At 38.3% G+C, this 21,342-nt stretch overlaps 1 protein-coding gene across 2 annotated transcripts in view; it reads left to right on the forward strand.

Moving 5' to 3' along the window:
* The first annotated feature begins 1,941 nt into the window (after window positions 1-1,941).
* The window catches only part of cntln (centlein), a 112,081-nt gene continuing 92,680 nt past the window's right edge, over window positions 1,942-21,342 (forward strand). The window contains exons 1-9 of one of the 2 annotated variants that reach the window (XM_014476186.2): window positions 1,942-2,315; window positions 7,790-7,878; window positions 7,969-8,151; window positions 9,923-10,007; window positions 13,976-14,110; window positions 14,907-15,086; window positions 16,296-16,429; window positions 18,041-18,203; window positions 19,388-19,603. In XM_014476186.2, coding sequence (XP_014331672.2) covers window positions 2,235-2,315; window positions 7,790-7,878; window positions 7,969-8,151; window positions 9,923-10,007; window positions 13,976-14,110; window positions 14,907-15,086; window positions 16,296-16,429; window positions 18,041-18,203; window positions 19,388-19,603 — 1,266 coding nt within the window. In that variant the 5' untranslated portion in view covers window positions 1,942-2,234. The remainder of the gene's footprint in view (window positions 2,316-7,789; window positions 7,879-7,968; window positions 8,152-9,922; window positions 10,008-13,975; window positions 14,111-14,906; window positions 15,087-16,295; window positions 16,430-18,040; window positions 18,204-19,387; window positions 19,604-21,342) is intronic. The other variant, XM_023333206.1, reaches the window with a different exon arrangement.

Consider the following 21,342-nt stretch of genomic DNA (forward strand, 5'->3'; position numbering starts at 1 on the left):
TGGGATTTATTTGTAATTTTTTATAGGCGACATTTTATGTATAAATTTATGTTACATTACTCCCTTAAATAACGTTTTGATTGTATTTATTGTCTCTTTAAGTTAAAAAGAATATGGGACAGAAACTTGTAGGATATTTTTATATAGATCAATAGTGTTGATAATGACGCCACCTGTCAGTCATTCTATTGGTCAGTTTGTCAGCAACTGACCAATCAGCGGTTGGTATTTGTCCTGAAGTATACACCCCTAATCTGAAGCAGCTGAACCTCGTTAGGTTTGTTATGCTAAGGCCTGCATTCATAAAGATTTTGAGGAAAACAATAGGAAATCATGGTCCAATGTTGTCAGTGTGGAACATGTAATCCCTACAACCTTTCGCCAGAGCATTTAGAGGATGGAATACTATTTATTACAATTCAAAAACCCAAAGAAGTCTGGAATAATGCAAGAGATGGGTTGAGGCCTGGAGCCGACCTCTTGTCCAGTTGAATAAATCTGTGATTGAAGGCAACCACCACATGTTCGACTGTATGAAGGTAACCAGTAGTAAACATCCCATTTCTTGTCATAACGACACTTATTGATAGCAATGCTTGATTTTATGAGTGTAAATACCGATGGTAGCGCTGTGGCAGCATGAAGACATGTGCTGTAGTAACTGCGGTATTTACATTTTAAGCACCTTTTTATGCTAATGTTTATTTTTAAGCATTTTCCCGAAGGCAGATTTTCACAAACTGGTATTATTTAAGTCATTACTCACCCACTTTGTACAAGCAAAATGCATCTGACAGCTTTCACACTCTCATCCAGTGAGACTTTGTATCCCTCATTCTTCCTAAGGCTACATAATTTTGGGGTTTTAATGTTAATTTCTCCATTGTTTCAGGCAAATAACCTTACAGACCTGATGTAGGACTCCTTAGAGCACAGGTGTCAAACTCCAGTCCTCAAGGGCCGGTGTCCTGTTGTTTTTAGATGTACCTCAGGTACAAAACACTGGAATGAAATGGCTTAATTACCTCCTCCTTGTGTAGATCAATTCTCCAGAGCCTTGCTAATGACTTAATTATTCTATTCAGGTGTGGTGCAGCAGAGGCACATCTAAAAGTTGCAGGACACCGGCCCTTGAGGACTCGAGTTTGACACCCCTGCCTTAAAGGATTACTTTGCCTGTCGTATTTGCCTCTGTTTGGCCAGTAAGACAAACATGACTCAACGCATTGATTTCCACTACTTTTGCCATTATAACACTATTTGGTTGTCAGAGTTTTGCTCTACTTCCTATGGGGGCGGAGCCTGCGTTATGTTAAGTAAGAACAAAGCCAGTTATAAATCAAAGAACAGAATGCTTCATTTATTGGAGAATCTGAGCCAAATTCAAAGTGTCACCTTTATTAACTTCAATCCTCAAAGTAATTTTGAAAAAAAAAAGAAGATATATAATAAAAGCTCCCCTGAAAACAGAAAGTGTAAGTCACTTAGCCTTAGAATTTATTCACATTAACAAATCTCTGCAGAATTTATTATGTATTTGCTTTTTCTGGGAGCAATACAAAACTGAAGTCAAATTCCTTGTTTGTGTGTACAAACATTAATGCTTGGTGAAAAAGCTGATTGTGATTTATATTCATTATGCCCCAATGTTTCAGGATCCTAACATCACCTCTGTTGTGCTGTTATGACAACATCTCTGACAAAATTTTTCAGAGTTGATGTGTCAGAATAAATACTAAAACAAAACCATCTAATGGGTATTATACAGCTTGAAACATTTACTAAACTTCAATTTTGACTACGCAACAGCCATAATTTGTCAAAGTATCAAGCTAACCTTTCATAAACTGTACAAACTCCACCTGCTCGGTGCGCCGTTAGCCGCGCCGGCGTTTAAATGGAGTGTGCGCCGTTGTGAAGTGAAACGGAAACGGAAAACAGCGGGCCGGTTTGAAAGGAAGAACTCGTCGCTGTGGTTACTGCCAGGGGGGCGTCCAGGAAAGTTTAATTCACCTTTAAAGAGAGAGAAGAGATTGAGAGCTCTTAGAGGATAAATATATGGGGCATTTTAGCATTGTTTTAAGGTAGTCCGTGGCGATGACGTCACGCTGTTAAACTGTAAATATGACCGTTAGGAGGCTAACGTTAGCAGAGTTAGCCAACGTAGCATCGTAGGATGCCAAGGAGCTTTTTCTAGTTGGTTAGTTTGATTTTCTTTCATTGGTCGGTCCAAAATGTGCTCACACGAGAGCAGTCGCGTCCTGGTTCTGGAGGAGGAGGTGAAGAATTTATCAGAGGAGTTAATTCAGTGTCAGGTATGTATACATATACTGTACATACATACAAATCTAATGTAGTGTCTGCTGTCAAGAAGGAAAAATGTCTAATTTTGCCTTCTTTTCCGCGGTTATTACAAATGTTTCCAAAGTTTTATATACTTCGAGATAATTGAACTACTCGATTCATATATAAAGCACCAATTAACAAATGTCGTCTGAAATTTCACCGCATTAAGTTTAATTTATTTTTTCAAATTAGTTTAAAGTTTTTCTTTCTGTCTCTAAGGAAACCCAGCAGATTGCATTAAATAATTGGCTGCAGCAATCCCTCATACTCAGCATGCATGTAGCGACAGTAGAGAGGAAAAACTCCCCGTTAACAGAAAGAAACCTCTTCATAACATAACTAACATTATGTTTTATGTATTAAAAAAATGACAAATTCCCCACTAAAATATTTAAATGGACACTTTGCATGCCAGTTATATATTGAACCTTAGTTTGACGTCACATCCGACACAATTAAAAATGCCCAAAAGACTAAAGCTCACATAGAGTAGTACAGAAAGATTTTTTTTTTGTTTAGTCCAAAATTGTGCAAATGCCATCAACACAGTTGGATTAGTAGAAATACCAAATATTCTCCAACACCTAGAGCAGGGGTCTGCAACCTTTACAAACTAAAGGTCTCATTTAGAACCACAAATGTTACATAACGTCTTATGAAAAAACAACTTAAACTTTTTAAATGAATATCTACTATAGAAAATATAGGGTCATTTTTAAAGAACTATCATTTTATATCTGTTTTAGGTCTTAAAGTAAGAAAATGTGAACATTTACAAAAAGAGGATCGAAGCATTTTCTTCTCTGGGATGCTGATATTTGTGGAAAACGATTTAAACAAAAAAAAGTGTAGTGATTAGAAAACAATAACAAGTATTAGTAATACTTCATCATTCTTTTGTAGAAATTTAAGACAAGATTTATTCCATGGGGGAAAAAAACAACTAAAAACAGCTAAAATCTGCATTTTATTGTTTGTCTACATTTAAAAAAAATTGGTTCTGGACTTTTTGCCAAATTATTAAGAGAAAAATTATGAACGAGTCAAAGAGCCACAGGTTGCAGACCCATGCACTAGATGCTTCAGTAAAAACTAAAATAAATGTTGATGGGCATGTCTTTATGAACTTTTGTTTTCACTTTGTGAGTCGGTGATTTCAGGATTCCCTGCATACTCACCACCAGGTGGTGTCTAATAACAGGAGTGAAGTGACCCAGCATGTCTTCTTCTACAGGTAGACAGACTGGGACATCAGCTGGCCTTATGAGGAGATCCAGCACAGAAACACACATTTAATCTCTGTCCATGATTTCAAGAATCTTGCAGATTCCATCTGTAATTCATTGGCCCAAGTCAGATTTTTCATAAGTGAATCAATGCAGTCAGATGCTTTAAAGAGAAATATTCTTTACTTTAGGGAGGATATCAGTGCTGCAATACATGTAGATTTATCCCATTACAAGTTTATATATAACAACTTTAAATACTTAAAGACTAAGGAAAATATTTGGTTTAAGTAATACATTTCTGTTTTTTATATACAATAAATTGAGTGGGGGGAATATTCTGTCCTCTTTTTCATCTTTATTTACAAGTCTTTGAATATTTGATTATTAATTAAACTGAGAATTTACATAAAGTTTAGAAAGTAATTGTCTAATGCAAGCCATTCTAACTTAAAAAAACACCTTGCATTGTGATTTGTGGTTTTAGTTTGCTGTTTTCTACAGTTTTTCCCTTCATCTACTTTGTATAAAGGAAAATATCAGTTTCTTTGGTAAATATAGCAGATTTGAATTCAACAGAGAGACCTTTATCTGTTTCCATACTGAGCTGAAAACGCAGCGAATCAGAAAACATGCTGTTTATTGATGTGTTTACAAACTGAAAATCGTGGGAGTTTTCTGTTTTTAAGGATTCAGTGATCACAACATAAAAAAATTCAGATTTTTTTGGGTGTTTCACTGGTTCATTACAGGTCAGAGCTGATCTAGGAAAGATCTAGAGCTGTTGGACACTTGTAGATCGATTGGTGCATCACTACTAAAACCTGTGCAAAACAGTTTTTGCTGCATCTGCACTTCTTGTTCACATGCAGGGTTTTTAACCATGAAAACAACACTCCATCCAAGTTAGAGCACAGGACTACAGTAAATATAAACACAAACATATTGGGAATAGTAAATATACAAAATACCTTCTCAGAAAAACGCACTACTTCATACAGCTCACCTTTATATAAAGAAACTAGGATATAGAAGAGATACGGATAATCTAACCCAAACCAAACGGAGCAAATCACAACTTGTCATTTTGATCTTTTTTTTTTTGCTCCGCAAGGGGTCTTTTTGTGGGCTCTAGTGTCCCTTTTTTTCAAAGTAGGCTGACAGGAAAAGGGGGAAGGAGAGGGGAGAAGACATGCGGTAAACGTCGTTGGGTCCGGGAGTCGAACCCGCGACAGCCGCGTCGAGGCTTTGTTTGCCTGAATGTGGGTCACGCTAACCCCTCCGCCACCACGGCACGCCCATTATGATCCTTCTTAACCAAAGAAGGAATTTTGGTTCATTGAGTCTCTGAGATTCCCTTAATTTACACTAATTCAGACAGATTAAGGCCTGGACTTTGATTGGGCCATTGCAGCTCCTTCATTTGTTTTTTTTTTACTTATTTGCTGCTTGAGGTTATTTTCTTGCTGGTTTTGATCAGATTTCAGACAAATGGCTTTTTATCTGCTGTCCAGGCCCAAATCATCGCCCTGGAGCGCCGTGATTTGCAGAGATCTGATGTAAACTGCTTCGGAAGGCTAATAAATACATTTATAAACACGAAAACAAAGGATATAGTTTCTATCAATTATAGTTTTTTCCTATTAATTACAGTTTTTATTTATTTTCAGTTAATTTTTATTTCAGTTTTTGTTATTTTGTTAGTTTTAGTTAACTATAGTGGTTACCATGCTGCTTCTGATTTTTGCACAGAAACGAGGACGCATGTGAGAAGTGCCTTTCTCTTTCACCTGTCTGAACTGTGATGCTGTTTATTCATCTGCGCCGAACTGTGTTGACCTCAGCGCTGCAGCCTTTCGTTGAACTGGCATGGAGACCCTCCATGTTTGGTGGTCTGTTCCAGACAGAGCGGACCATCAGCGATTCTGTTTATCTAATAACGGCCCTAAGATGTGCAGTGTACATTTTTAAATAGTGACATTTGAATACCACTGATGTGTTAAGTCTCTGGCATGACGCGGTTCAGGACGGCCATTAACTACAAAGAGACTCGTCCGTCAGCCAGCAAACGTTCCGGCTAGAGCCAGCTAATTTTCCTAATACGCATTGAATCGCAGTGGCTCTCTCTGGTATGTTTAGCCCATGGTGTTCCAGGATTCCAGATTTAGGATGAATAATTCATGCCATCATCAAACACTCATTGAATGTATCTTTAAGCGCGCATACAGCGGAGGAGGGCGCTTGATGAGGGTCCTCGCTGAACACTTGTCAGCGGAACGGTTAATGGCAGCCAAAGGCCAGGCAGGCGGAGTAAACCAGGCCGCCTAATTTAATCATTAGCTGCGTTCCAGTGTTGATTTAGTGAGGCACCCCCCCCCCCCCCCACATACACACACACACACCACGGATACATACAGACTCAGAGATCTACATCACAGTCCTTCCTCTTTATGTGTTCAGCTCATGGCCTTATCAAGGTCTGACGCTGCCATTTTACTAAATAATTGATTAGACACTTTTTGAGAAGGGGCTTAAAATTCATGTACTAATTGGAGACCAGTAGATTCCAGTGGGAGGGATGGCTTTTATCTTCTGATGATGTGAACATAATTTATCAGATGATTTTTATATCAAGTCGATTTGGTATAATTCCGTCTTTTAATGCCAAACGTACTTTTTAGATGTCGCTCATTAGACGTAGTGTTGCGTGAAAAATATTTGGAGAAACTGGGACGACAGTCTGAATTGGAGATGCGTTTCATGACTTTTCTCCCTGACATCAGCTCTGAGTTTGGTGGAAAACACGAGGCGGGCCGCCGCGTTTTGATTCGGATCCCCAGCAGTCATAAATAGTTCATAATGACAAGTGTCAAGTCTCTCCCCGCGAGTCGAAGGTCACATCTCAGTGATGGAGACCGTTGCAAAGAGAGGCGCATGATTAGAGCGGGCAGGCCAGATGAGAAACTGTTTTGTACAAGTTGTTTAAATAATTGATTGACTTCCCTACTGTCATATGCTAATGCCAATGAGCATCCTGGTTAATCTTTTATTTTTTTCCCAGCCAGAAGAGCTCTGATGTGCTGCTGGTTTTCTTTGACAGGCTGATTAAAGTCGTCATATAATGTATCGTAATTAGGATGGGGTATTTATCGCATTGTTTATCATTTATTGTAAAAAAAAAATGTCCTGTTGTGGTGAGAATTTTGATTTATTATAGATTTCAGATAGTATGAACAGAAATGTTGTTTTTGCTATTTTTTTTCCACAGGCGGATCAGTAAATTTAAAAATATGATTATGTTTGGTGATATAAATCACACTCTTAATAATAGTATTTGTGTTTGTGGCACTATTAATTCTGTGCCATGCAGTCCCAGCAATATAGTTATCTAAAATAAGTAAAAAGTAGCTTTTTTAACATGATCTTTATCATAATCACAATTATGTCACAAAATATTGCGAAAAAATTATCTGTCCATATCGTCCACCCCTAATCATAATTGTCAGAGCTGAAACAATAAACCACGTCAATCATGATGAATCGATTATTAAAATAATTGTCAACTAATTTAGAAATCAATGAATCGTTAATTGAAGTAGAAAGACTCAAAAAGGGTCATTTGTTTAAAGAACAACACACTTAGAGCAGTAATTAAACCAAAACTGTACCAGATATATATACATTTCACATTTAAGATTTTAAAAACCCCTTTGTCTCGACATATGTCGCTTCCAGAACTTGTCAAATGGCAAATTAGCTAAACCTGGATGAAATTATGTAATAAATTATATCCTACTAAGCACCTTTTGCGATCCAATTATTAATGAATTGATTGAAAAAATAATCACCAAATCAGCCCTACACTGTATTGATGCCAAGTCAAACAGAAAAGACTGAACTGTTGATGTTAGAAGTATTTTTTGCTGCAGATTATTTGCTACAAAGCGTTCACTAAAAGAATGCTGTTGTTACATTTTAGGCAATAAAATGTTTATTTTCTTATTTAAAAATGGAATTGAATTATTATTTTATCTTCATCTTTTAATGTTTCTAATGTATAAAAAGACTTAAGTGAATGAAAAATCTACTGAATGTGACTTTTTTAAAAATCTGATTAATTTACAGAATAGTGGATTACTAAAATAATCATTAGTTGCCACCCGAATAATCTCTCTCAATAAAAACATGAACACTTGATTTCCTCGATTGTTTTGCAGGCAGACAAGGAGTTTGTGTGGTCTCTGTGGAAACGGCTGCAAGTGGCAAATCCGGACTTGACCCAAACCGTGAGTTTGGTGGTGGAGCGGTGAGTGGCTTCATCTTTCACAGCTCAACGTTACTCTATCTCACAAGCCACGAAAAATGTGTGTGAAAGTTTTTTTTCTTTTTTTTAAAGCACCTACATGGGTTATGACGGAATCAGGTGCAGATGCTGGTTTAAGCCCTCTTATCCCCGCTCTCCCAGTTCAAACAACGGAAACCTCTTTAATGAAAACACTTCTCCTCCGCTGCTCTCATGCTGGACAGTTGAAGCATTCCTGCCAAATGCTCGTCTTTACCGGATAAATCGTAAGATGGAGTAAGGCCTCTTTTGCTGGATGGCTAAGCCAGATGAAAAACTGTGGCATGGGAACTGTCGGCGAGCACAGAGGGGCTTCCTTTATCCTCATCAGGCATATTTGGACAAATAAGGCAGTGCCATGCAGCCGTGTTCATTCCCAGGGAACTTTTTCACATTTTGTCACGTTACGGCCACAAACTTCATATAAACCCACATGAAGTGGAGGAGAAATTTAGTATGACTTTCAAAATGATTGACAAGTAAAAAATCTGATAAATGTGGTGTGTATTTACATTACTTGTTTCTGATTCAATTCAATCCAAACATATTTTATGTATCCAAAGGGAAGATTAAATGTTTCTGTTATTCATATCATCCAAGTATCTTCAAAGAGTCGTCCACTTTAATCAAACTCCTGTTTGTTTGGCTAGAAACTCAGCTTCGTTTGGGGAGGTGTGAATGAGCAATCGAATTCTGATGCGAATTCTGGTCCATCTAAAAACCTCAGTCTGGGTTCGGTTGAAGTGAACTCTGATGCGATTTGAATGCTTCTGTGAACACCAAGTGGACCGGACACCGCTCCCAAAGCAGGAAACTGACTGCAGAGCATGGCATTCTGGGTGAAAGCAGCTAAAACAGTGGTTCTTAATCGGGGTTCGATCGAACCTTAGAGGTTTGGTGAGTCGGTCTCAGGGGTTCGATGGAGCCTCCGCCATGGAGGTCAAGACACACCCAACTCATTATGCAAATCTGATACTCGGAACAGCTTGTGTACCAGTAAAAAAAAACATATACCTGTCTTGAATTTGGAAAAAAATCATATTTGATTTATCACTAAAGAAGGGTTCGGTGAATGTGCATATGAAACTGGTGGGTTCGGTACCTCAAACAAGGTTAAGAACTACTGAGCTAAAACAAACGCACGTTTCTAGCTTTTCAAAGGGTTTGGTTCGTTTAATATACTGCAGTGTGAAGGAGAACCGCAGCAGCTGAATAATGTCCCGTCTCCATCACACTGCGGTGTGATGGAGACGGGATGCAGGACAGCAGCTCTGAGGGCCGGAGTTGGGCCTCCACGGTGTAGCAGCAGTAGCATGCACAGAGTTCCTCTAGTTCCGCTGCCTTTCATTTTCTACTCCACACCCTCTCCAGTTTCCTGTTGCCCCACAGGAAACCCATCAAAGTGCGCCGGTCCTCCGAGACTGCCGGGGGAACATGCACCTAGAGATCGTATGTGTATTGTATAATCTAATGCGCGGGAGGATATTGACATGGTAATTGTGTCGACTCCAGTCAAGCGCCCGTGCCCAGTGGGAGCTGCCATTCATTCCTCCTTCCTCTTACTGTGCGGATCGTGTAGAGTGATTGGTTGGTTGCTCAGGACATGGCGAACACAGCCCTGTGTATGAGGAAGCGCAGCTAGGCCTGCCTGTGCTTGGGCCCCTCCCGGGACAAAAAAACTGTTGTTCCATCGCCGACCAGCGGAGAAGGCTGATCACAAGAAAAGGCCTTAGAGATGGAGGTGCAGGAGGAACAACGGATCTGGGAATTAACGGGTTTGTTCCCATTGGTCCAAAGCAGTTGAAACAAACTGGTCCCAAACTGAAGGCTTTTTTTTCCTTTTGGTTCATTCAAAACTCACTAAAAAAATGATATTTGGATCATGGAAATTCACAAAGTTTTGAGCAGCTCCTAAGTCTCACAGTGATGAGGTAAAACTGTTTGTTAGTACTTTTTTTTTATTTTTAACAATCTTAAGATGTCGTTTTTGTCTTGACTTTTTTCACAGTGAGAAGCAGAAAACTGAGATGAAGGACAGAAAAGTGCTGGAGATCCTGCAGTCCAAAGACTTCATGATCCAGGACCTAGAACAGGTACAGAACAGTCCGATGAAACCTGTGGTGACGTTTCTTAGGCTGAACAAATGACCAGCAACATGAAACTACAGATAAAAACAGAAGTTTAAATAACAAATCACATAAAAAGGCTCCTTTTTTTCCTCACTTTCTGAAGCGAAATCAAACCATTTTATTTGCTAATTTCTGACCCTCAGGATGAGTTTGTGTGGCTCTCAACCACAATTCATCTCAGACTCTTGGTTCAGAGTCTCATGTAAAAGTAAATGTTAGGGTGCAATTTTCACTGAATCGAGGCTTTTTTAAAAATCATGCTAATACAAATCAGTCTTGTTTCTTTTTTTATTATTACAATTTAATTTGGTAGTAAATAGAACCACAAACATCTAGTGATGTTTACTGGAAAACAGGCTTTAGTAAATAAATAAAACAAGTGTGACTTATTTCTTGTTGATGAAAGTATACACAAAAAGATAATCAGCCTAAAAAATTAGGAGATTTTATACTGATGTGTTTGTTTTGCATCTGTCTAAATCCTTTATTTTTACTTAAATTAGACCAATTTAATTGTTTCATTAAAGTATTGTGTGTTTAATTTATAGTTCAGCAGGGAAAAATGAAAAAAAAATCGTTTTTGCAATTTTATATAAATAATCAAAATTTTGCGCACTCAAAAGTTTTTTTTGCATCTTGTTTTAGTCCTATCATTTAGAAAACTGATGTTTCTAGATTGGAAATCAGACTTGACAGATGATTTGATGCGTCTCCCCAGCTGTGTTTGTCTGCCTGCTGTCTTTTTCCAATCAGCTAATAATTTGCAGTGATAAGGACAGTTGTGTATTCTGCTCTAACATCATTCCTTCACTGAGGCCGCTGTGTGTCTCCTTCATTAGCGTCCCTCATGGAGGAACGGCATTCATTCTTAATGAGATGGGCCGTAATGGAGTCATCAGCCTGCCTGTGCTTTTTGACATTATTCTCTTTAGCAGCCATAACAGTGGCTCATGGGAGCAGGCGCTGAGACTTTATGGAGAACTTTTAGTTTAAAGCAACTTTTGTGCTTTTAGATGCTCTTTTTGTTTGAAAAGCTCAATAAAACCTGAGATTCGTGTCTCTTTCCTGCCGTGTCTCTTGGTTCTCTGACATTCATCATCCATCACAGATTTCTTTCCTTCCTCTTTGGAGACACGATGATCCACTGGATCCACATGGGATCTTGAATTGTCTCCTTGTTTCTTCCATTTCTTTTCTCGTGCTTTTTGTGACATAATTTGTTTAGATTTTCATTCTTCATTGGGAAATTTCCAACGCTAATCTTTCTCTCCTAGATATTTCGACTTTGGTACACGTTTTTTTCCACCTAGCTAAGCTCCGCTAAGGTTGAAATTGTTCTTGCCAATCTCATTATTAGCATTTGAATTGATATCCTGCTCTACAGTATAAATCTCTATTAAAGCCCTCTCTCTGCAAGCAAAAAGTAGTAGGGAACTCTAAGTCTACTTTCTTGATATGCGGACACAGTTTCCCTCCAGATGGCAATTAATTGCATCCCAGAACCCCGTGTTATTTGAGAAGATGTACCCACAGAAAGCCACGGATTACCACCCGACGCTGAACTTCAGACGATGCAGTTAGGAAGCCATCCTCCTCCCAAAATAATATAAATGAAACATATAGTATTATTAAGCCATCTCTGATTTTCTTCTTGTTCTTCAGCTTTGCTAATCAAACGGTTCTGTTTTGCACAACGTCGCTCGCATGAGTGAGAATTAGCTGTAGAGTTGCACTGATCCAGTTTTTAGGCGCCGATATTGATTCTGTCCTGCCAATTTAGATTTTCTTCAGCCCTATGACATACACGCGCGCGCACACACGCACAGATACACACAAAACAACACATGTACAAACACACGACTATCTAAACCCAAGGAGTGCATTTGTGAAAAAAAATCCAGATTTTTTTAAAAGTATTACATCTTCAAAAGCATTTAACTTGATTAATCGATGCCTTACGCAAACTAATTTGTATTTTTAGTTTTTATTCATTAATTAAATGTAGCAACACAAACCATAAAAGAAATCTGGTGTCGGTTTCTTGATGGAGTTGGAACGTCTAAATCCAGTGAAAAATGAGCAAATATGAGATTATCTCCATTTCTGCTTAAAAGTACATCAGGCTGCTTGTGTCTGGGAGCTTCAGCCTCCATGGTTTAAATTATCGTTTTTGTTTTTCAGTATTTGACTTGACAACCAGTGGTCAGAGTGGATCAAGGAGAAATTTGAGTATTTTAATTGGTGGCTGATGGATCATTGCATCAATCTGAAGTCAATCTGAATAAAAGAGGAAAAGATGTGAGAATGTTGTACGACTCAGACATTTACTTATCTATTCTCCAGTTTATGAGCCAATGCTAGTTTTCTTTGTTTCGTTGAACTTTTAATTTCACATCTGATATGAGACTCTCAAAGTTTGATCACCTTAAATAAAAATGCCACATCTTCATCATACAGCAGTATTTTATCATCTAACTTCTTCTAATTGTTTTTATTTAAACAGAAAAGAAAAAGTAATCTTACTGTTGCTGAAGTATTATGACATATTGACTTTCACAGTAAAATAATCTTACTTGTGCCTTTTTAATTTTATTTTGAGTGAAGTTGAATAAGAAGAATAAATGATCAAGTTTAAGGTGCCAACTGTGTGGAATAATATTGCTTTTTGCTGCATATACCTTCCCAACAGTTTTAAACCAGAGTCTCTTAATCTTAGTGAACTATTTTAAAATACGTCCAAGCTTAAAAAAATCAAGGGAAAGTGAAAGAGTTTTCTTTCAAAGACTCACCTGATGAACATTTCCAGGATTAGAGGACTAATGTGGCAGGAAGATCTAAAGAAACTCATCCATGCATTGATCATTGATTACTGCACAGCTCCAGAACGCTGCTGCTGGCGTTCTGACTAGAACCAAGATAGAGTACATCACCCAGTTCTACAGTCCTTCTACTGGCTCCCTGTAGCTCCTAGAATGGACTTTAAAATACTGCTGTTAGTTTAAAAATCACTGAACAGGTTAAAGATCTGCTGCTGTTGTATCAACCTTAAAGACCTCAGAGGTGGGCTCTGGTTCTGGTTCTGCTCTGTATCCCCAGAACCAGAACCAAGCATGGAGAAGCAGCATTCAGCTTCTATGCACCACAGATCTGGAACAAACTTCTGGAGATCTGCAAAACAGCTGAAACACCGAGTTCCTTGAAAACGAGGAACTCACCTGGCTTTGATTAATAATAACTGGAACATTGATCAATATTTGTGATGGGTATTTACTTGAGGATTTTGATGAGGATATTTGACTAAATATAATATATCTGGATTGTTCTGTAATTTGTTAAATGCTTTACACCATGTCCTCATGGTGTAAAGCAATTTGAACTGCGCATTAGCTGAAATGAAAACACCAGAAAAGCTGCATTACTGTGGATGGAATTAAAAACTACTGAAAATCAGTCAATCAATTTTATTTGTATAGGATATTTCACCAACAAGGCAGTTCAAGTGCTTTACATCATATAAATGCAAAAACAAAACATCACAACAACATCAAAGTCACAAGTTGGATAATAAACATCATCAGCATCAGTAATGCATATCAAATATGTTGGTCGGTGTTCCCTTTATGATGGTTCAAAGGCAACAAGAAACAGGTGGGTTTTTACTCTTCATTTAAATTAACTCAGTGTTTCGGCTCTTTGGCAGTTTTTTGGAATTTGTTCCAAATTTGTGGCGCATAAAAGACAACATATGTAGTTGTGACATTATTTTGGCTACAGTTATTTATCAAATTACAAATGTTTGTGTGTGATAAACTGATTTTCTGCTGATGGTTTTATTTTCTTATTGGACTCAGTTGCTTCCTCTGCAGTATCTTTTTGTCCTCTGTTTCACAGTTTTGCATTCTGCTGTTTTTCTTTTCCTCCGACTGCTGCAGAAAGTGACAGGGCAGCAGCAGGAGATGAAGAGGCTGCTGCAGAAGAAGACGGCGGCGGATGAGCAGGACAGCTCTTTAACGAAGGAGTTGACAACCCTGCGTGCCGATTTGGACAACAAGAATCGGCAACTTGAGGTGGGTGAAACAGATTTCCTGTGGCAGCGCAGGCCCCCAGGACCAAAGTCTCTGTTCAGAGTGTCACTTGAATGCAGCACGAAGCCCCCAGGCCTCTGAATCATTTAGAGGACAGCAAGGATTGTCTCACAGCCTGAAAACACAGAATACTTAACAGCTCAAAATCTGACTGTGATCGAATAAAGTAACCAAAGGAAAGCCGGGTTTTAACTCGGATATAAATATTTGATGCTTCCTTCAGTTGGGGAAATTGAAAAGCATGCATGCCACGATGTGGCTTCTCCCTAATTATGCTTCTGTGGGACACGGTTATGATTAATTAATAGCGAAGCGGTCCTCACATGGTCTTGGTGGGGTCTCCTGGCGAGATATAGTGGGGGACATCATCAAAGGATACCTGGGCTGAGTCTAATGGGTTTTGTTGCAAACACCGTTCTCATTATAAGCTGTCATTAAAGCTGACAGACTGGCCCTTGTACCCGCATGAGCTGAGCTCCTGCAGCACGTCTCGGCCCATACCAACCAACACCTGGTCACGAGGGTCCAGTCGTACCGTGCAGATGACCTTGGCTAATCAGCAGCCCATGCAGGGGCCTCCTGCAGAAAAGCCTCTGCTGTTTATGTATTCATTTCAGACTCAACCCCATGGGCTGCTACTCCTTTTCTCCCTCTGCAGGGTTTCTTCTCTCAGCTTCAACCGCTACTTTTTCTGTTTTTTTTCTTTTCCTGCTTTTGTCACTGTTGTTTTTTTTGGCTGTTTTGACCTGCACACACACATGTTGGTGTTTTTATGTAGGAAATGAGGACGGAGCAGAGAAAAAAGAAAGAGGAGGAGCAGCGGGTGGTGCGCGCTCTGGAGGAGGAGAAAGAGGGATTAAGGTCCCGCTGCGCTGCCCTGAGCGCTGACCTGCAGGAGAAACGGAGGCAGGCCGACAGCCAGCGAGACGAGAGGGACGCCGCCCAGGCCAGACTAAAGGTTCCCAACACAGGGACAAGTCCTCTCCGAAACACGCAGACCTTGAACTCTGTGGTCCCTCACACCCTCAGCTAGTGAATATAACACCATCCTCCTATCAAAGTATAGATATAAATATGCAGGGAGAGCTTTCAGACAGGTGGAAAAATATGTTGTAACATGGAGGAGACGGTTTCTCCTGGGTTTGAGGTGAAAAAGGAGTTAACCTCAGATTTTATCAAGTTCTATATACAGTATATATATATACAGTACAGACCAAAAGTTTGGACACACCTTTTAATTCAACGAGTTTTCTTTATTTTTATGACTATTGACATTGTAGATTCACACTGAAGGCATCAAAACTATGAATAACACATGTGGAAATATGCACTAAACAAAAAGTGTAAAACAAGTGAAAAATAGCCCTTATATTCTAGTTTCTTCAAAGTAACAACCTTTTGCTGTGATTACTGCTTTGCACACACTCTGCATTTTCTTGATGAGCTTCAAGAGGTCGTCACCTGAAATGGTTTTCACTTCATAGGTCAACCTGCCCTGTCAGGTTAATAAGTGGGATTTCTTGCCTTATAAATAGTCATGGAAATAATGAAAACCAATTGAATTAGAAGGTGTGTCCAAACTTTTGGTCTGTACTGTATATATCATCATGCTTAAACACTCAACTCATAACACCTGAAATGCATTAAGGGGTAAATGTTGTTTTCAACCAATTAAAAATTAAGGAATTCTTAAAGTTTTACATTTATTCATGCAGTTTGTTACTTAAATACAAATATTTCAGTTCTTTGAAACACACAGAATAAGTTTAATCTGGTGAGGATTTACAGCTAAATCCATCAATATATGTAGTTGAAACCAGATTAACAATGTATAAAGTGACACATTTAGTTTTTTCTGCGCTGTCTGAAATTAAATCAAATGAAACTCTTCAGTTTTTGACCATGATTTCTCAGTTTTTCATTTTTTTCTTCTCTTATTTTTTTCTTTTAAACTTTTTTCTCCTTTATTTTTACGTTTTTGGTTGTAGACTTTTCCCCTTTGGTTCAGTCGTCATATTGTTCAATAAAAGACTTAAAAAATGTACTGAACCTTGCAGAAGTCCTAATTATGGATAGATTATGTAACAGATAAAATTATTGTGCTTATAACTATCAGGTTTCTAAGTTGGAAAAAGTTTTTAAAATGCATTTTGCTCTCCTCCACCAGGCTCTGGAGAAGGAGCTGCAGCGTGTTTGTCAGGAGCTTCCTAAAGTGAAGGCGCACTGCGCCGTTTTGGTTGCAAAGCTTTCTTCCAAAGAGACGGAGTTAGTTGCAAAACAAGATCGACTTGAAAAAATACAGTGAGTTGAAATCAGCTTAAAAAAACGTCTGATGTTGTGAACCGAGGCGCCACTAGAGGTAGTCTGATGGGTAATTTTATCAGGTAAAGGAGGTGTAGTGTAAATGGAGCATATATGCTGTGAGGTTTGGGGGTGACACACATTCCTTCATCTCCGGCTCACCTAAAGCCATTTGATAAGCCCTGCATAGTGGATGTGCTTTAAAGGAGGGAAGAAGAGAAACAGGGCAGGCTTTCACTAAGCTTTAGTCGATATTATAGAAACTGACAGAACTGTAGGAGCTTTAATGGTAATCTCTCTTTTTTTTCTTTTTACTGCTTCTCAGTTTTAATGCCAGAGGCACCCTGACATGTCAGTCACATTCTGATGTTTGCATGAGGCATGAGGTCTTCTGCTGACCTTATTGGTATCCAGAATGATTCACAGCTCATCAGTGTTGCTGCGTTAGGAAACCGAAGGACTGCTGTGAAAACATATTCAGATATGTTATCAAATGTGTCTTTTACTCTGAAGTATGTTTTAAATCAATAAGCAAGAAACCGATGTTAAGTTTCAATAAACGTTTAACTCATTAAGACGGTCTTATACATTTAGTCAGTGTTTTTCTAAAAGGGGCCTCAAAAGGTTGGAGAGAAGATGAAAAAATCATACACTTAAATGTTTTTATAAATGTAATTTTATTAAAATGTAAGTTAAAATAATTGATTGAATATGGAAATAGAGGATAGAAATAGCCTTTCTTGTCCCAAAGAGGGGAAATTCAGGAAACGTGACTTGCGATGTCCTTCTTTCTTATTGGCTGCCAGTTAAAGTTATCAAGTTTTTTTGCTCCTGAAGCTAGAAATGGAAAAGTTTCTGACAAGAAAAAGACAGAAGGAATCTTCCTGCTGCAAAAACTAAACTGTGGAGATTAAATCAAATTTGATGGGATTACTATACAAATATTACATATTTACATAAAGTTTATCTGATAATATATTAGATAAGATAAGATTTATTTGTCATTGTCATCAACAGATTACAACGAGATTGAGATTTGCTCGACTCGAGTTAAGATGCAGGTTATGTGTATATACGTAATATACCAAGATGAAGAAATGAATAGTACAAAATGAGAAATAAACTTAGACATCAGAAGATGGTTGCAGCGCCTGGAGGTGTCGCAACAGAATTTACATTTATAACAAAGTGGTGTCAAGAGCAGAAGTTCTTATGCCTTTGAATTTAGTGCCATGATTGCCATCGGGTAAAAACTGTTTTTTAGGCGATTTGTCCTGGTTCAACATCAGATTATTTCCTGATAAAAATGTTCCACTACAGAACTCCTTGCCAACTAAAATCAGAAGGGATGAGGCAACATTTATGCTAATTAAATGTAATAATTATTGAATAGTAAATAAAAGTGAGAAGAAAAAGTAAAATTTAATGTCTTTTTACATTTTTCATAGCATTGTCTGTGGGCTAATGCCGTTTGGGGGCCATGGCGTGATTACAGTTTGAGAATTCCTGCATTAAGTTGCAAACCTTGACCTGTAATTCCTGCGTAAAGCAGGCAGCTGTAACATTAGTGATCCAGTTTGACTGTGTGCCGCTTTGTGTTTGTGTCTGCAGGCGTGATTTTTCTGAAGTCCAGGGTCTGTACAAACAAAGCACGGAGCACGCAGCCGAACAGAGCCACCTGATCAAGCAGCTGGAGGGACTCAACCTGGACACCCAGAGGGTCCTGAGGAACCAGGAGGAGGCGCACACGGCCGACGCCACTTCCTACCAAGGGGTATTCACACTCCTCTGACTTTCTGTGGAACCTCTAATTACATCTGAATATGATTTAATGCAAATACAGTTTGTACTTAAATATCCTGATCATAAATTTTATGAACTTTCAGGATGGCTGTGCTGAAATATGAGCCTGTTTTCAGTTCTCATTATCTTGTTTTTGTTGTAAGGAGTGATGCCTGCATGCAGAAATTTGTAGGTGTTTTTTTGTGAATGTCCAAAGGTTGGAGACCATCTCATGACATCATCATGTTTCTTCATCTCAGAGAATTTATACCATCTTCCACAGCGTCCAGCTGTCATTTATCTCCACAGAGAATCAGTGTTGCATATTTCACCATGCAGTACCTCTAGCAGCGGTACTCTGTAGGAATAATACCTCCGTTTAGCTGAAAATAACATGATTTTGAGTGTTTTACATGCCTTATTAAAGCACACTTCTACTTTATCATTGCAACACTGCAATCATTTAGCAGAAGATCAACAGGAAAGTTAATATTTATCAACTTTTCTAACTTTTCTAAAATACTTCATAAAAATCCCACAAAGGGAGCCATAAAGTTTCAACAGTACCAACTGGACAAAATGTACAATATGGCCCCATTAAGCCGAGATCAGAACATTTTGTTTCAGCTCTTAGGATTCTCATGTCCTGGATAGGCCTATCGCAATGAGCAATAAATCAGTTAATCATAATAAATTAAAACAAGCTCAATAATTTCCATTTGATTTATCATTTCTCTCTTTCTACCTGGATTACTAAAGTCTTCAGTCTGGCTCTTTGGTCTCAGTTAGCTCTTTTTATGAACGACTATTTTGTTTACAGAGACTTCATAATTCATTTTATTTGTTATTTTTGTTGTTTGTTTGTATATTTATAATGTCTTCCAGTTCCAGTGTTCAATGTTCCAGCAATATTTGTTATTGTGACGGGCCTGGTCCTGGGTGACTGGTTTAAGACTGGTTTCTCTAGTCAGCCATTTTTAACAGCCCAGTACCTGCTGCCTGCATCACTAGGACACCGTTTAGCTTGATGATGTTTCTCTGTTTTATCTGTTTTAATACTCGATTCTCCAGATTTTACCTCATGGAAAATGCAACATGGCCCATAATAAGTGTCATCTTTTATGTAACAGCTGATCACTGACGGTCCGTCGCCTCCTGTTTCCTGTTTACTACCAGCTGTACAAAGAGCTGAGTCAGTGCTACCAGGCCCTGGTCTCCAGCGAGGCTAAACTGCGGCAGAGTCACCAGGAGCTCAGCACCCAGGTGGTCCAGAAAGACGAGCAGATCTCCGAACTGCAGGCTCAGCTGCAGAAACAACAGGAACAAATCCAGCTGCTGCAGCAGCACATGCAGCCTGCAGCTCTCTCACCAAACAGACAAACCAACTTCAAGGTAAATTCGATTGTTTATCGTCTCCCACACAAACATCATTATATACATATATTTACATATACATACTGTATCTGCATTTTTTGAATCTTTGCAAGGTCTGCTCTAAGTTGCTTTTTATATTGACAGCATGTTATATTTTATTTTTATTTTTATTTTGTCTACAATTGCTACTCAGTGGTGGTTGTTGTGTGTCTTGTCTCTATGCTGCTGTAACTGCGAAATAATTTCCCTGCTGGGATGAATAAAGTTATTCTATTCTATTCTATTCGCACTGTAATACAATCAGCTACACACGGGGGTGGGCATTTATCAGATCGTTCATCATTTATCGGGAAAATTTCTTTCAAGATAAGATTTTTGATATATCGTCACAATAAATTTTGGCAAATGTTTTAAAAACTGACTAAGGTTATTTTTTACATTTTCTCTACTTTTTTCTATGAGAGCATCTATATAAGAGGTGCAGAAAAAATCGATTCTATAGAGAATCACAATTCTTTGTCATAGCAATTCTGAACTGATTCAAAATGCTCAAAAATTGATTTTGGTCTACTCAATTTTTTTGTAAAATTATATTTTGAATAATTATTGATATTCTATTATTTAAGAAAAGCCCAGGCAGGACAACATTCAAATCTAGACCGTTTGAATTGAAAAATTGATTTCAGAAGTGAAAAATTGGAATCAAGTCAAATTGAATTGCTTAATGCTGAAAGAGGTGCATCTCTGTATAAATATCAGTAAATTTGAAAATATGATTAAATGAAGTCTCAGTACACAGTATAGTGATATAAGTATCGTGATAAAATTCAGAAAGTTGGAGGGGAGATGAGAAAAGAAATTTTATCTGACGTTTTAATCATAAATATTTTATTTTTACCATAAAGTAATATTTTTTCCAATCCTTTTTATTATTGTTATTATTTTTTTTAACATAAGCTAAAGTAATTTATTGAAATGTTATTTGCTCATCTTCCCGATTGGCTGTCAGTCAAATTTATCAAGCCAGCTGAGCAAGTGCTAAATGGAAAAGTTTCTAACCAGTAAAGACAGAAGGAACCGTCCAAAAATCAGAAGGATGACTAAATTAAGAAGGTATGAGGCAGGATTTATGCTAAATGAGCAAAATATTTGAAAGGTTGATCTTTTCTTACATATTTTGCATGTATATGGATATACTTTGCAAAGGGAGTCCCCGGCTAAATGTTTGGGAATCTAATAAACAGTTTTATTGTGATTGTCAGATCAGCCAAGTTACTGGTGTCTGAATCGGGTATAAGGTGGATTAGCTGTACTGTAAGAACTGACCCACCCAGCATGGCCTGTAGTGGTGGTCCATGACTCAGAATCATCTTTTGATATTACACTGGTTCATCCCTTGATCTCTCCGTCTCCCTTTGCACCACTGTCTTTTATGTCAGTTATCTGATCCTCTCAGACCCAAACACACACCGACTCTCTGATTTACCTACTTTATCAATCTTCTTTATCTCAAACCACCCAAGTAACATTAAGTCCTTTTAACACACTCTGGACAGAAAAGACGTGCAGAAACGAGGTGGAGAGAGGTGATTTAATTGGAGGCCAGTAATGTTCTTGAAGATGATGTTAGAGTTACAATTCTACATCTGTCAGTCAGCGGGAGTTTGACTTCAGTTCAGCACCTTTGAACAGTCACCCTGAGGCGATAGAGGCCTTTAATAGCGTTTAATGATATGGTGATCGGCGCACCTGCTCTA

The sequence above is a fragment of the Xiphophorus maculatus genome, chromosome 5, assembly GCF_002775205.1.
Source record: "Xiphophorus maculatus strain JP 163 A chromosome 5, X_maculatus-5.0-male, whole genome shotgun sequence".
In the NCBI taxonomy this organism is placed as follows: Eukaryota; Metazoa; Chordata; class Actinopteri; order Cyprinodontiformes; family Poeciliidae; genus Xiphophorus; species Xiphophorus maculatus.